This window comes from Lampetra planeri, chromosome 63 (genome assembly GCF_965212315.1).
Source record: "Lampetra planeri chromosome 63, kcLamPlan1.2.h2, whole genome shotgun sequence".
Classification (NCBI taxonomy): domain Eukaryota; kingdom Metazoa; phylum Chordata; class Hyperoartia; order Petromyzontiformes; family Petromyzontidae; genus Lampetra; species Lampetra planeri.
The window spans coordinates 1,311,178-1,326,992 of record NC_136169.1 but is presented as its reverse complement, the minus strand read 5'-3'; the positions used below and the strand labels follow the sequence as shown (position 1 = coordinate 1,326,992).

General features: G+C 49.2%; 1 protein-coding gene across 3 annotated transcripts; it reads right to left on the bottom strand.

The window, feature by feature from the left end:
- Window positions 1-3,802: 3,802 nt before the first annotated feature.
- On the bottom strand, window positions 3,803-15,126 carry CIAPIN1 (cytokine induced apoptosis inhibitor 1). 3 transcript variants are annotated; one of them, XM_078619574.1, is made up of 9 exons: window positions 14,997-15,126; window positions 12,842-13,037; window positions 11,166-11,315; window positions 10,072-10,148; window positions 9,787-9,970; window positions 8,809-8,885; window positions 6,930-7,042; window positions 5,594-5,672; window positions 3,803-5,016 (listed from the first exon to the last, which is right to left on the bottom strand). In XM_078619574.1, exons 1-9 carry the CDS (start codon window positions 15,114-15,116, stop codon window positions 4,903-4,905), a joined length of 1,110 nt encoding a protein of 369 aa, XP_078475700.1. In that variant the 5' UTR covers window positions 15,117-15,126; the 3' UTR covers window positions 3,803-4,902. The 3 variants fall into 3 exon arrangements, with proteins under 3 accessions (XP_078475700.1, XP_078475701.1, XP_078475702.1); XM_078619575.1 differs by having other exon boundaries at window positions 9,808-9,970; XM_078619576.1 differs by lacking the exon at window positions 12,842-13,037.
- Window positions 15,127-15,815: the final 689 nt, after the last annotated feature.

Here is a 15,815-nt window from a genome sequence, read left to right as displayed (position 1 = left end):
GCGGTGGTGCAGCGGTTAGCGCTATGCCCAAACCGGTTCGATTCCCGCTCACAGCCAACACCCGGTGACGATTGTCTGAACCGGTTCTGGGGACCTTCCCCTAGGTCGACTCGGCCTCAAATAAGTAACCCGTTGCGATGTGTAAATGTCGCCACTGGGGAGACAAAGGCGGCCGGGGGCGTGGTTGCCGGCCTTCATAGGTGCTGTTTGCTCACGGCACTTGCCCCCCCAGTTTGCTACAGGCTACCAGGGAGATCTTTGTCTTTGTGGGTGAGTCAGGTGATGACGAGCGATTACATTTGCTACACGCGTTAGGCAAGCCCGTCGCCGCCCCCCCTCCCCCCCACACGGGACAACAACGAGCACGCGGTGTGCACTGACGGCCATCTTGCTCAGGGGGAAACTTCGCGTTACCATAACAACCATGGAGGCCTCTCCCTGAGCAAGATGGCGGACGTCCTCGTGTACTGCAACGCTGTGTGTGTGTATACAGGGTGCTTACAAAACATGTTAACACTTCTGAGAATTTGCAAACAATAACCACAAGAAATGTGCCTCCGGGCTCTGGAGACCACCTGGATAAGATTCCAGGCGTGTGTTGACAACGATGGCGAGAAAGTGGAGACTTTTGACTTTTTGAAGCTATTAACATACATCTGTTTTCATGTTTGTTTCGTATCCGTTCTTTTGCCATTAAAAACGATAGTCCCATATAACGTTCGGTTTGTTCAGTAAACTCGGACGCGTCGCCGGTTCACCCTGTCCGCTCTCTATCATGTGCACGTCTTCTTCGAACGGAGCCGGACAAGCCCCTCTCTGTACCAGCGTGGGCGGCACCCTCGTGGTGTTCACCTTCTGAAGCGCTCGCTCGTCACCGTGGCGTGCGCGATGACTACCACCACGTGACTTTTCTTTCGTGTTGTGCGCGGTGCATTTAGTGGATTTGTAGCGTTTATTTTCATTTGTTTGCTGGTGACTTTGTGTATTTCGTATCGAAATCGCCTCCAGTGTTGTTGCGGCTGGCGGTAATATAAACGTTGTTTAAAAAGTCAAAAGTCTCGCTCTCATCGCGAATCCTTGCGAGGGGGTAGAGGTAGACAGGGCCGGATCAATAGACAACAAAAACATATTTCGGAGACGAGTAAGGGGCCGTCCATAAATGACGTCACGCACCTAGGGAGGGGGCAGAGCTGTGTGACGTCATATTTGAGGGGGGGGGGTCCGACGCAAAAAATCGTTTAAAATTGCGTGACGTCATTTATGGACGGCTCCTTACGCGATCTAACCCCCCTCCCCCCCAAAAAAAAACCCTATTATGGATATTGGTCACGAAAGCCTACGTGTTAACCCGGGCAATAAGAGAGACTGCGTTTGTGTTTCGTCCTCCGGAGAAGTGGTAGACTACACAACAGCTGAGCACCACGTGGGGCGAGGTGGTTGTGAAACAGCAAAACTTTATTCTTAGCTGTCAACTCCTTATCAGTGCCCTCCCCTATACTGGTAGGAACCCACTGGTTCCACCAACCCACAGAGGATTATTGTGTCCGTCTGTCCGTCGTGCAGGGAGGGGCTGGGTGGAGAGGGAGGGGCTGGGTGGGGAGGGAAGGGTGGGGAGGGGCTGGGTGGGGAGGGTGGGGAGGGGCTGGGTGGGGAGGGGCTGGGTGGGGAAGGTGGGGAGGGGCTGGGTGGGGAAGGGCTGGGTGGGGAGGGAGGGGCTGGGTGGGGAGGGGCTGGTCACCCCGTGGTGCCCTTATAAAACTCAACGTTTAACCTACTCACGCCGGCTTGTGCCCGCCCTCACAGTCGGCCATATTTGCGGAATACACCACGCCGCCGTTGACCCTGCAGGCCATTGACCGAGCAACCCAACGTTCCTACCAGCTCCCTCCGCAGGACAATCTGTTTACAGACAAATTCAGACCTTACTGGTCACCCGGCGCCCCTTCTACATCTCAACGTTCATCCTGCAAAGTCCCATCACAAGGGAGAAACACAAATAGACAACATTTTTGGCAGTCTTGAAACGGCTGTACGCCGTATGGACCTGAAAGCTCAATTTTCCTGTACAAGAATACGGGGTAAGGGGCCGTCCATAAATGACGTCACGCGATTTTGTGCAATTTTTTACCCCCCCCCCTCGTCACACGGCGTCATAATAAGTCAGACCCCCCCCCCTCAAATATGACGTCACAAGGCTCTGCCCCCCCCCCCCCAAAATAAAACATGCTTCAAATCTCTTTAAACTATTGTCATTGTAGTGCGTATTTAATGTGGCGCTGCACTCTGATGTTGTAGGAGAAAACATTTATTAAAAAGTCTATTTAATTAAGTAGAACGTGTTGTCTATATTTATTTAAAGTTGCGCATTTTGATGTGACGTCACATTTCTCAACCCCCCCCCCCCTCGTCACACATCGTCACAAATGTCTGACCCCCCCCCCCCCAGGTGCATGACGTTATTTATGGACGCCCCCTAAACCATATGGGTTGACAGGTATGTCATTGCTTTCTATTAAATAAGTATTTTTAAAAATTTCTCGCTACCTGAATCTATTAGCGGAGTGCACAATGCATCACCGGCGAGCTGACACCGGCTACAGAGAGCAAAGGGGGTTAAACGAGACAACCAGGAATTTCCAACGATTGAAAGCCCCTTTGAGCCGAACCATCTCTTGAGAGCCCTTCTCGAATCCCATTGGGGCGATAATTGGGCACGGGAATTCAACTCATAGCAATCATCGCCCCCGACTGCAAAAAACAAACTTGGCAGGATCATCCTGAAATAACGTAACGCGACTCCGTGGGGCTTTTTTTGGGGTAGCAAAGCGTAATAACATAATTCTATTTTGATTTAAAGCTTTCGTGACTGCAGGGATTCATATTCTTGGTTCTTTCGGTAAAGTCACGTAGAAGGGAAACAATAAAATAAAAAATATAAAATAAAATTCTCACGTTTCGATTGCAACACAAGCAATCATCACATAAACACGTGACTTTACCGAAAGAACCAAGAATATAACATAATTCTACGTATTGTTTGTCATTTTATCCCCTTCACACATCTCTTCCGCACAAACTTAACCTGAACTATACTTGCAACCACCTTACATCACCTCACAGTTAACACAGGCGAGGGTTGGTACGAGGCAACTAAAGTTGGTCCACCTCGGTATCCGGCCGCCTTTGTCTGACCAGGTACTAATTTAAGGTCAAGTCGATCTAGGGAAGGCCCAGAACTAGTTCAGAGATGCGTCACCACCGTTAGGCCTGAGCAGGAATCGAACTCAGGGGGCCAGGTTTGTGGCCAAGTACACCAGTCACTGCGCCACCAAGTTAAACCTTAGCTGCCTTACAGTTTATATTCATACTATCACTACTATCAATCGGAAATTTGACGTGTAGTGTTTCGATTGTGCAGATTTGCCACCCCCCCCCCCAGCCAACGTACTAGCACAGCTTTAGTTCGAACTCTAGGAACATCCTTGCCGCTCTCCCCGCCCCCACACTCACCCTGCCCCCCCCCCCCAGCTATATAGGGTAATCCCTTGTTACAACCATCTCTTTGGCATACTTGAGAGATTGTTTTCGCTGTGGTGGTCTCCACCTGATGAAGGACGCTTGTGTTGCGCCCGAAACGTGATTTAATTTAGTAGTTTTCATTTTTTTTATTTTATGTTATTATTTTCACTTGCGTGACTTTACCGAAAGAACCAAAGAGTAAGGATCATTGCAGTCACGAAATCTTCAAATCTAGAATTCACCACTCACCCGTACGAGCCACAAACATGCACAAACACACGCATTCAAGATTTCTATTTTATTTGAGTCGGCACTTTTTACATGACGTGCAAAGTATGTAGCGAGCGTCGGGCCTTGTAACGAAATAACTTGCATTCGAAATATTCGCCGATCTGGTGAACTCGATAATATTTTCCAAGGCGTTTGCGTGGGGACCGGCATTTGGGGAACCCCGGTGCATAGCCGGGAGCTGGGGTAGGAAACACGGCTGGGTCTATTAACAACACAATGTGCAATTATATTCGCGTCCAAACGTGATTACGCTGGACGGAATTGGTGAACATTTGATAAGAGTTGGTCATATTCAGCGTTTGGCTGTGATAAACTTCGACGTGATGAGCAACTTCGTTGAGCTATCATTTGTGGCTGGGTCATGTCTAAAACACGTTCCTTCGGAGTGGGCAGGTAGGAACTTGGTTGGACGGCGCATTCGTGCGATCCGTGTCACGCGGCGCAAGCTGCGTGGGGCGGCGCGTCACGTGGTGCTGAGCCCGCCCGAAGCGCTCTATGAAATACAAATCGAGGGCGTGGCTATGCACGACAGACAAATAATCCCTGGTGGGCAGTGTGGAACTGTTGTTCCTACCTGTAAAAAGAGCTGTATCGCTCAGTGGGCTTACCTAAACTGTTTTATTTTACCAGGTGAGGCCCACAGAGCCATGTAGCTCTTTTTCAGAAGCCACAAATGATAGCTCAACAAAGCGACCTATCATGTGGAAATGTACCGCAGCCAAATACTCTAAACCTGGTAACGTAAAAATAGTTTAGTTTAGAAGAGAGAAGTTTTTACTAGCCAATGCAACTCCTAAAGATGTCCGCAGCGAGAGAAAAAAAAATGCTCAACCCAGACTTATATCACACTAGGGACAAGGAGCCTGTAGGTCTCTATGCAAGCCTCTACGTAATTCTATGAGTCTCTGTGCTGGTCTATGGATCTCTTTGCGACTTGATGAAATTCGATTTGGAATCTCATCGCGTTTAAATATCGACCACGCTCTCAAGACGCTGCAGCAAATCAGTTGACATATTTCTTTGACGGAGAGAGGGCGAGGCAGTCAGTCGCAAGGTAGATGAAGTGGTTGGTGGCCGAGCCTGGGAGACGGGTCAGACGTCCGGCGTGAGCTGGCGAGTGGAGAGTGACACCTTCTCTCCGGGCTTGAAGGGCGGCATGCCCAGGTAGGGGCAGCCTGCACACCTGAAGGCATCGCCCAGGTAGCACTGCACACCCACGTGGGGGGGGGGGGGGTGGGGAAAATTATCGAGACAATTCGCTCCCTCGCAACTTGTCGCAACTCGGTGTCGCGATGCATCTGTGTGTACGTGGGTGTGTAACATGAATGTACAAGACGGTGTGTACGTGTGCGCTGTCACAGTACAATGCGGCCAGGATGTAACCTGGGTCACAAACATGATATTGCCATGCGATGTTGTGTGTGTCTGCTGCCAGCGCGCGACAATGTGTGTGACGTGATTGGCACTATGCTGTGTGACGTGACTGCGCGACACTGTGTGTGTAACTTGACTGACGTGACTGCGCGACACTGTGTGTGTAACTTGACTGACGTGACTGCGCGACACTGTGTGTGTAACTTGACTGACGTGACTGCACGATGCTGTGTGTGTGTGCGACGTGACTGCTCTATGCTGTGTGACCTGACTGCGCGACACTGTGTATGCGTGACGTGACCGTGCGATGCAGTGTGTGTGTGACGTGGCTGCGCAACGCAGCGTGTGTGTGAGATGTGATTGCGCCACATCGTGTGTGTGGAAATGCCAGCAGTTGGTGCTCACGTACGCTGCCACAGGACGACTTGGGCAGCGCCGGCTTCTGTTTGGTCGCCTCCTGCTCCAACTCCTCAGCCAGGCCACACGAGCTGTCGGTTGCGGGGGGACGGGGGGGGACACAGACAGCGGCGCCAGCGCTTGTGGTCACATTCGAGAATGACACGAAGACTTTGCGCGCACGCTCACGGTGTGACATGCGCGGGCAGGCAAGATTGTGCGTGACAGCTGCGGCGAAGCTTAGTCGACGGTCGACAGCCTCCTCGCTAGTCTACATGTTATCTCCCTCGCCTGGTGTGCAGGAGGTCGTGGGTTTCCACCCGACCCGGACTCCTGTATATTTGGAGTTTGCGTGTTCTCCGCCTGGTCACGTGGATTTTTATCCGGGTCCTCGGGTTTTTCCCTCCACATTTGGAAACATGCGCTTGAGAGTATATGGCTGCTATACATTTCCACTTGATAAGGCACTTCGTTGAGCTATCATTTGTGGCCAGGTCGTTTCTGAAATAGAGCAAATAGCTCTGTGGGCTTTACCTGGTAAAATAAAAAAAACGTGCTTGGATTTATCAGTCGGCATTGGATTAACTAAATTCAACGGTACACGGGGGGGCAATTGAATAGGAATCTTCAGCCGGCAATCATCACTGGCAACGGTTGCCGCAACATCTTCCCCATTAAATTTCGATTTAAAGCTTTCGTGACTGCAGGGATTCATCTTCTTGGTTCTTTCGGTAAAGTCACGTAGAATGGAAATAATAAAATAATAAAAATAAAACATAATAAAATAATTCTCACGACATTTCGGCCACAACGCAAGCAGCCGTCCTCAGGTGGAGAACAGGTCTGTCGAGAAGACAGAGTCTGAATGACACACCCCAGGCTTGGAGCGTCTATTTAAGCTGGGATGGAGGGGGGAAGAGCGCCTTGACAAAATAATTTGCATATAATTTTATTATGTTTTATTTGTATTATTTTATTATTTCCATTCTACGTGACTTTACCGAAAGAACCAAGAAGATCTTCCCCATCGTGAAAATATAGCCGCCCGAGTGTGGACAAATCTGATCGCTGCTCCCCCTAGTAGGCGAATGGGATAGGAACTTCCACTCAGATCGCAGCCGATTGTCACATTCGTTGCACCACACAACTCCATTGCCCTCTGCCATCGCCATGCCGAGTTGCGACAGTTGCCCAGAGCTGTTTGTGTTGCCGGTGAAGATTGCCAGGAACAATTCACACGGCAGTGGGTTGACAAAAAGGCTGCAGACACGTACTTCTGTTCATGAGACTGAAGCGTATTAGCCATGTAATGTGCATCCCTTCGCCCTCCCCATGCGTGCTTGCGTCACCAGTTCTTGCACGCTCGCTTCTTGCCGGGCCCGCAGCTCGGCGCCTTGAGCTCCGAGGGATCCGGCCGCCTCAGATCCTCCTCCTCCAGCAGCTGATCTGAGTCGATGAGCTCCTGTGGGCGCGACGCACGGGGACATGAGGACGCAGCGAGGTGCACGGGACACACACGCGTGTGTGACAGCGAGTGGCCTGTGCGTGTGAGGAGCGGTGGCCCAGTGGTTAGCGCGCTGCGCTACGAACCCGGCATCCCGAGTTCGAGTCCTGCTCACAGCCAACTCCAGTGAGGATTATCTTAACCGGTCCTGGGCCCCCCCCTAGGTCGACTCAGCCTCTAATGAGTATCTGGTGTGATGTATAAACATCAGCACTGGGGAGACTAAGGCGGCCAGATGTGGTGCTGGCCACCCACCCCCTCGTGTGCCGTGTCGGCCTTCATAGGTGCTCGGTAACAGCACTTGCCCCAAGAGTCTTTTAAGGCTATGGGGGGGATCTTTGTATTTGTCTTGTGTGCGGCACACACAAAAGCATGGCCAACGTAAGTGGTGGAAATCTGAACAGTGTGTTGGATGAGGCTTGTGAAGGAGGCTGGTGGTTATAACTTATTTTCGTGTTTGGTTTGTTGTCCTTCCCCCGCACCTCCGATTAGCATGGTTGTCTATGTACGGTGCGAAAGAAGTTCAACGTACTTGCATACATACAGGTGGTGCATCTGCCAATCATTTTAACCCATAAAACCTGGGTCTGTTCCGTGACATCCTGCCAGCATGACTTCGACACTTCACATGAAGCTCGTAAAGCCAAATGGAAGTCACAAACGCCTCCACGTGAAAGAATTGACGGGGAAGATCCCTGGCTTCGAAATTGCATGATGGTCATGGGGCCACAAAGCCTGAACCGCATCCGCACACAAACCATGGTATCAGCAGATACTCGACGATGATGCACAAACAGGAAAATAAACAGGTCCCTGCGGGGTGGGCTGGTAGGAACGAACAAATGAATGGCTATAATAAAATGAAATGGCGGGGGTACGATACGAAGGGAGAGTTTGAGGCCTAATTCTAGGCTTTAGGCCTAGCTGTAGGCTTTAGGCCGCTGTGAGTTAATTTTGAATTTAAATGTTTTAATTAAAAACTATCTCAGGGAATTATAAGGGAATGTTACACTTGTTTAGCCAGGAAAGCCTCACTGAGTGTAAAGGTTTTTGTAGGGTCCTGCCAAGTGTTTGCAGTAGGGGGCGATGTTGCTACACCTAATCGGACATCGGACGGACGGACGTTATAATCTATTGTAGGCTGGTTCACTTCGTTCCTACCATTAAAATCTCTACTGTCAGTGTGCGGAGAACATGGTCACCACCCAAAGCAAAACCATAAAATATATAATGACTTCATGCCAAATTCACAACTATGAACGAGGCTCCATCACACCAATGGACCACTTCCGCTACTCCTGAAGCAATCGTCTGACTCATTAACCTCCTCAATGTCAGATTATGGCCGTTGCTGTCCGTGAACATCAGCCACACGAGGAAGAGGATTAACATAACTTATTGTGTTATCTTCTTGGTTCTTTCGGTAAAGTCACATAGAAGGGAAATAATAAAATAATACAAATAAAACATTATAAAATAATTCTCACGACGTTTCGGCCACAACGCAAGCAGCCGTCCTCAGGTGAAGACCAGGTCTGTCTTCAGACAGATGTCTTTTATTATTTTATTATTTACCTTCTACGTGACTTTACCGAAAGAACCAAGAAGATTAATCCCTGCAGTCACGAAAGCTTTAAATCGAAAATTATTGTGTTATGTTAATCGTCTTCATGCCAGTGCACAGGGGATCTTAGTCGCTATTTACACGTCAGTATCTGCCTTACAATGTCATCGTCGCCCATGTCGTTTGCAGAGAGAGCCCACACAGCTGCTGCTTTGGGGTCGACCTTGCTTGGCTTGTCTTCACAGCAGGCAACAGACCACACACACACGGACATGTCACACACATGGACACACACACACAAAAACACATACTCACAAAATCACGTGACCCAGTTATTATTATTATGAGTATTTCACTCGTTTACCCAAGAAAGCGTCCTGCCAGGTTTTTGCAGTGAGTGGGCGTTGAATGCTATGTTTCATCCCATTTGAGCAATGCGAGTAGAAACTTTAAGCGGTGCATTACCACGTGATGTAAGAAAAACGAGAGCTAACAGATGAGAAAGCTGCAAAGACATTCAGGTTTGGGACATGAAAGTGAGAAAAGATCAAGCCAAGAACCCCAAGCGATGCAGATTAGTGGTCCCATACATTACCACTCCGCGTGATGTCATGAAGTTTCTACACGCGACACTACGACACCACGTGGCCTGCCAGCATGCGCTCGCTTTGTCATGTGGCTCGCTGTGGGGGAAATACGACTGAGGAGGCCCCACCCTGGGATGTGTAGGTCTTAATTTGGAGCTTTCGTGACTGCAGGAATTATTCTTTGGTTCTTTCGGTAAAGTGACGTATAAAGATAAAATAATAAATTAAATTAAATACTAGCATACGACGTTTCGATTGCAACACAAGCAATCGTCATCAGGTATAAATTAAATATAAACACAAATCTAGTATACTTAGAAATGTAATGTAATACAACAGAGAGGGTGTTGACTGTTATGTTATCCGACTCTCTGTTGTATTACATTACATTTCTAAGTATACTAGATTTGTGTTTCTATTTAATTTGTACCTGATGACGATTGCTTGTGTTGCAATCGAAACGTCGCATGCTAGTTTTTAATTTAATTTATTATTTTATCTTCACACGTCACTTTACCGAAAGAACCAAAGAATGAATGTGTAGGTCTCACCGATGGGCGCGGGGTTCGTACCAGCGCGCGTGCCTGCGCCCAGCGTGAGCCGAGAACTCGAACCGACCTCGAACTGCGGCTTGCGTGCCGTCACACGGCCACGCAGCAGCGACCCCGAGAGGTCAGGGGTCAGCAGCTCCATCGCCGCCTTCACATCCTCGGCGGACAGCAGCTCAGAGGCGACCTGGGCAAGAGACGCACGCCCAGCGAGACGCGGGCCCCGTGAGTGGACGTCTTAGATGGGGATTGGTCAGCCGAGACTCTGCGAGGAGTGAAAGCACTGACCTCCGACACGTCCACCAGTCCCGCGAGCTTGAGAGCAGAGGCCAGCCGAGTGGCGGTCCGCACAGCCGCTACGCCGTCTGTGGATGGAGGGGAAGGCCATGCAGGCCACACAGTGAGCGACGCTCAGCTTAGTTTGCAACAATGTGTCAACTCTCGCGCTGGAAGAAGGCCTCCTCCAGCTGTGTCGGTCACAGGAATTGTTTGGTCATACTTCACCACGCCTGTCGGCATGGGTTGGTGAAAGGGGAGCTTTTTATCTATCTTATTTGAATCTCTTGATTGATGCATTTATGTAACTTACTGTTATTTCTAATTAGTTATATTATTCATATTAGACTGCGAAGTGATTTGTGGGATCTTGATCTTGAAAGGCTCTGTATAACTGGTTAAATTTCGATTCAAAGCTTTCGTGACTGCAGGGATTCATCTTCTTGGTTCTTTCGGTAAAGTCACATACAGTAGAAGGGAAATAATAATAAATAATAAAAATAAAACATAATAAAATAAAATTATCACGACGTTTCGGCCACAACACAAGCAGCCGTCCTCAGGTGAAGAACAGGGCTGTCGGAAAGACAGTGCTTGTGTTGTGGCCGAAACGTCGTGAGAATGAAATTTTATTATGTTATATTTATTTTATTATTTCCCTTCTACGTGACTTTACCGAAAGAACCAAGAAGATGTAATGTGGTTGTTGTTGTTGCTCGTGATGATGGCTTACCGGTGATGACAAGGATGGTGGTGGTGATGATGGCTACAACGTTGTGGTGCTGAGGGTGGTGCGTGGATGGTCGTGGAAGCGTGTCCGTTACCGCGTGTCGAAATCATTTCTGGTAACGATGCCTTAACAGTGAGTGTGCCGGTGGTGGTTGTGGTGCGTGGGTGGTCGTGGCAGCACGTACGTTACCGCACGCTGCTATAATTTCTGGTAACGATGCCTTAATGGTGAGGATGGCGGTGATGGTTGCGGTGGGTGGGTGGTCGTGGCAGCGCGTGCGTTACTGCGCGTCAAAATCATTTCCGGTAACGATGCCTTAATGGTGAGGGTGGCGGTGATGGCGGTGCCCGAGTGGTCGTGGCAGCGCGTGTGTTACCGCGCGTCGCTATCGGCTGCGCCAGCTGCAGCGTCCCCCCAGGCTTGAGGACCCTGGCCAGTTCCGCCAGCGTCTCCTCCCCGTGCACCAGCACAGAGCCCGGCAGCACCCCGGCCAGTGCCACGTCAAACCGCGACGCCTCATGTCCCGCTACGCAGGGAGACGAGGGAGACAACGGAGCTTCGTGAGACACCGCCAGCCCAGGGCTCATCAGCAGCTCTGCTTTGCGAACTCGCAACTGTCACAGAATTTTTCGATTTGAAGCTTTCGTGACTGCAGGGACATACTCTTAGGTTTTTCGGTAAAGTCACGTAGGTAAAAAAATAATAATAAAATAATAATAAATGAAAATAACTAAAAAGTTCGATTTAAAGCTTTCGTGACTGTAGAGATTCATCTTCTTGGTTCTTTCGGTAAAGTCACGTAGAAGGGAAATAATAAAATAATAAAAATAAAACATAATAAAATAATTCTCACGACGTTTCGGCCACAATGCAAGCAGCCGTCCTCAGGTCATAACAAAGAGTATGTCTGCAGTTGCTTCATTCAGACGCTGTCTCCCCGACCTGGTCTCCCCCCCCTAGGACGGCTGTTTGCGTTGTGGCCGAAACGTCGCAAGCGCCAATCAGACGCTTGTGATCTGCAGTCAGGCCATTGACTTCACCCGGTGAACAGCTCATTTCTCATAACAAAGAGTATGTCTGCAGTTGCTCGTGACTTTTTCCCCACATGTACTACGTTCACTTGCGGGTACGTACAGTTGTATTTAAAACGGCCAATGCATGCATGTCTTTAAGACTTTCTACTAAGGGTTTATTATCGATACTGTGTGTGGTGGGGTATGTGTTCGAGTGTGTTTGTGAAAATCAGGGCCAATTGCCGTGACAGACAATCCCCAAGGGGGTAAGTAAGAGGAGGCCTATGAGCAGATGGTGGGAGAGCAGATCTATAGGTCTCGGTGTGAGTCTATGGATCTCTATGCGAGTCCAAGGCCAGGTAATGGGATACTGTCAGGGCAGATCTTGAAGGCAGCATATGAGCTGTGCAGTAGAGATCTGGCTGACGGTATAACACTTTTTGAAGGGTTAGTGGCATCAACATCTTTGGCCATGATAGCACCTTGATACTGTACTATGTGTGTATGCGTGTGAGAGTATATATACGTATGGGAAGTAGTAGTGTAGTGGATAAGAGGTTTTTTGGGTTAGATTGCGTAAATAGTAAGGGTTGTCACGTAAACAGAACGTGCCAATCCGTCACGAGTACAGCACACCGGTGTGTTGGAGAGCCAAGCCACAACATTTAAAATCTGAGTACGACGTTTCGCAAGTAATTACAACTAGCTTCATCAGGCAATAGCCAGACCTGTTGGTCGCGAAAGCCTACGTGTTAAACTGGGTAGTGTAGTGGTTAGCACGCTGCGCTACGAACCCGGCGACTAGAGTTTGGTTTCCCGCTGACGGCAAACACCGGTGACTATTAACCGAACCAGTCCTGGGTCTCCCCTAGGTAGACTCAGCCTCCAATGTTGTCTCCCAAGCGGCGATGGTTCCACATCGCCCACCCGCTTTTTCAGGCTACACGGCGTTTGGGTCGGGGGGTGGAAATCTTTCTCCTGGTCTCGATATACGCAGCACAGGACACCCCCCCGGTCTGGTGTGCGTCGGCTTGCTCACACTGGGCCAGCATGTCCACGTTCTCCACGGCCACGGCCCCCCGAGGCCCCACCGCTGACCGGAGCTCCTCGACGGCCTCCGCCACTGCCTCGGGCGGTACGGGCGCGGCCCACAAGAGCAGGGCCTGGTCGCCGGCGCGCACGGCCCACCGCTGCGACATGGCTGGGGGGGGTCCTCTGAGAGTGGGGCAGGCCTCCTGAGCGGGGGATGAGCAGAGCGGTCAGCCGTGGGGTAAAGCGACGTAGGGAGTCAGGGCTGACGGATAGGCCGTGTTAAGAGGTAGGGTGGTGGGCCTAAAGCAGGGGCGGGGGACGTCCGGCCTGCGGGCCGTGTGAGGCCCGCGAAATCATTTGGTCTCTGGCCCTGCCAAGGCAACCGCAGGCGGGACTCGAAATTCAACAAATCTAGGAGCAAACCTGGAAAAGCAGTTGCGAGTAGCAGCAACATCATCAATACCAGCTGACATCACACGCCTCACCAAAGAGAAGCAGTTCGAGCCATCGCATTAGGGGGTGAGTGAATTAAATGTTTGACCAAATATAATGGGCAAATTTTTAAGTTGATAATTTTGTATGGCCCCGCGAATGTTATAAATATCCAAATGGCCCTTGGCAGAAAAAAGGTTCCCCACCCCTTGCCTAAAGCGTTGGTTGTTAGGGAGTAGCTGGGGAGGGTAAGCTGGGTGTTAAGTATCAGTTTCATTTATTAGGTATAGCCCTGTGAGCCATTCGGCTCTTGAATCGGGTGCAACCGCAACAAACCAAAAACATGAACAAGAAAACATCTTAAAGTGATTCATCTTCTTGGTTCTTTCGGTAAAGTCACGTAGAAGAGAAATAATAAAATAATAAAAATAAAACATTATAAAATAATTCTCACGACGTTTCGGCCACAACGCAAGCAGCCGTCCTCAGGTGAAGACCAGGTCTGTCAGGGAGACAGCGTCTGAATGAAACACCACCACGCTTGGAGCGTATATTTAAGCTGGGTTGGAAGAGCTTTAAATCGAAATCTTAAAGTGACTGCGCAAACAGAAAAATCCAGGAAAAAAAACTGTAAAGTCTTCCAGAAAAAAGCACCAACGCTGTGAAAAAATCCCAGTGGGATGCAAATCAAACAAAAACAACAAGCACAAGACAACTTAGATTTCGATTTAAAGCTTTCGTGACTGCAGGGATTCATCTTCTTGGTTCTTTCGGTAAAGTCACGTAGAAGGGAAGTAATACAATAATAAAAATAAAACATAATAAAATAATGATATTTAAAGCTTTCGTGACTGCAGGGATTCATCTTCTTGGTTCTTTCGGTAAAGTCACGTAGAAGGGAAATAATAAATTAATAAAAATAAAACATAATAAAATAATTCTCACGACGTTTCGGCCACAACGCAAGCAGCCGTCCTCAGGTGATGAAACGTCGTGAGAATTATTTTATGTTTTTTATTATTTTATTATTTCCCTTCTACGTGATTTTACCGAAAGAACCAAGCACAAGACAACTTAGATTAAAGCCATCATTCTATCGGGCTCGGCTTGTTGTCGTCAACGTTTAGGTTGTAGGCGTCAGCTCGGCCTAGGCAACGCGAGTTAGCGCACACACGATGGTTAACATCATATATTGAGTATAAAAGACGAAGATCCTCCCTTAAATTTCGATTTAAAGCTTTCGTGACTGCAGGGATTCATCTTCTTGGTTCTTTCGGTAAAGTCACGTAGAAGGGAAGTAATAAAATAATAAAAACAAAACGTAATAAAATAATAAATTCTCACGACGTTTCGGCCACAACGCAAGCAGCCGTCCTCAGGTGAAGAATGAAAAAAAAACGTCGTGAGAATTATATTATTTTATTACGTTTTGTTTTTATTATTTTATTACTTCCCTTCTACGTGACTTTACCGAAAGAACCAAGAAGATCCTCCCTTAAATCAGACTGTCGGGCCAAGTGCTGTGAGCGGGCAGCACCTACGAAGGCCGACAAGCGAGCGGGGGGTTGTGGGTAGCCAGCACCACGCCCGGCCGCCTTTGTCTCTCCCGAGCGGCGACGTTTTATACGCCACACCCGGGTAACTCGTTTGAGGTGGTCGAGTCGACCTAGGGGAGGGCCAGGGACACCTTCACATAATCGTAGACAAACGCGACGAAACAGAGTCCATACCGCGCAGGACGTAGGAACGCGTGTGGACTGTAGCCCGGCTTCTTCTGGAATAAACTTGGACGCTGTCACATGGAAGACGTCTTCCGGGATTAGAAGACATCTTCCGGAATTAGAAGACATCTTCCGGGATTAGAAGACGTCTTCCGGGATTAGAAGACGTCTTCCGGGATTAGAAGACGTCTTCCGGAATTAGAAGACATCTTCCGGGATTAGAAGACGTCTTCCGGGATTAGAAGACGTCTTCCGGGATTAGAAGGCATCTTCCGGAATTAGAAGACATCTTCCGGGATTAGAAGACGTCTTCCGGGATTAGAAGACGTCTTCCGGGATTAGAAGGCATTTTCCGGAATTAGAAGACATCTTCCGTAGAAGACGTCTTCCAGGATTAGAAGATGTCTTCTGTAGAAGACGTCTTCCAGGATTAGAAGACGTCTTCCGGGATTAGAAGGCATCTTCCGGAATTAGAAGACGTCTTCCAGAATGAGAAGACGTCCGCCGGAATGGGAAGAGGTTTGCGGACGAGATCTGCCGGAATAGGAAGAGGTCTGCCGGCTTGTGGCATGGCTGGCGGTACGCTTTGAGGGCATATGACAAAGAGCATGGCTGGGGTGATGGTTTGGGGGCATGGATGGGGGCATGGTTGGGGTGATGGTTTGGGGAAATGGATGGGGTGATGGTTGGGGTGAAGTTTGGGGGCATGGATGGGAACATGGCTGGGGTGATGGTTGGGGGCATGGATGGCATGATGGTTGGTGGCATGGTTGGGGGCATGGCTGGGGTGATGTTTTGGGGCACGGATGGGGTGGTTTGGGGCATGGT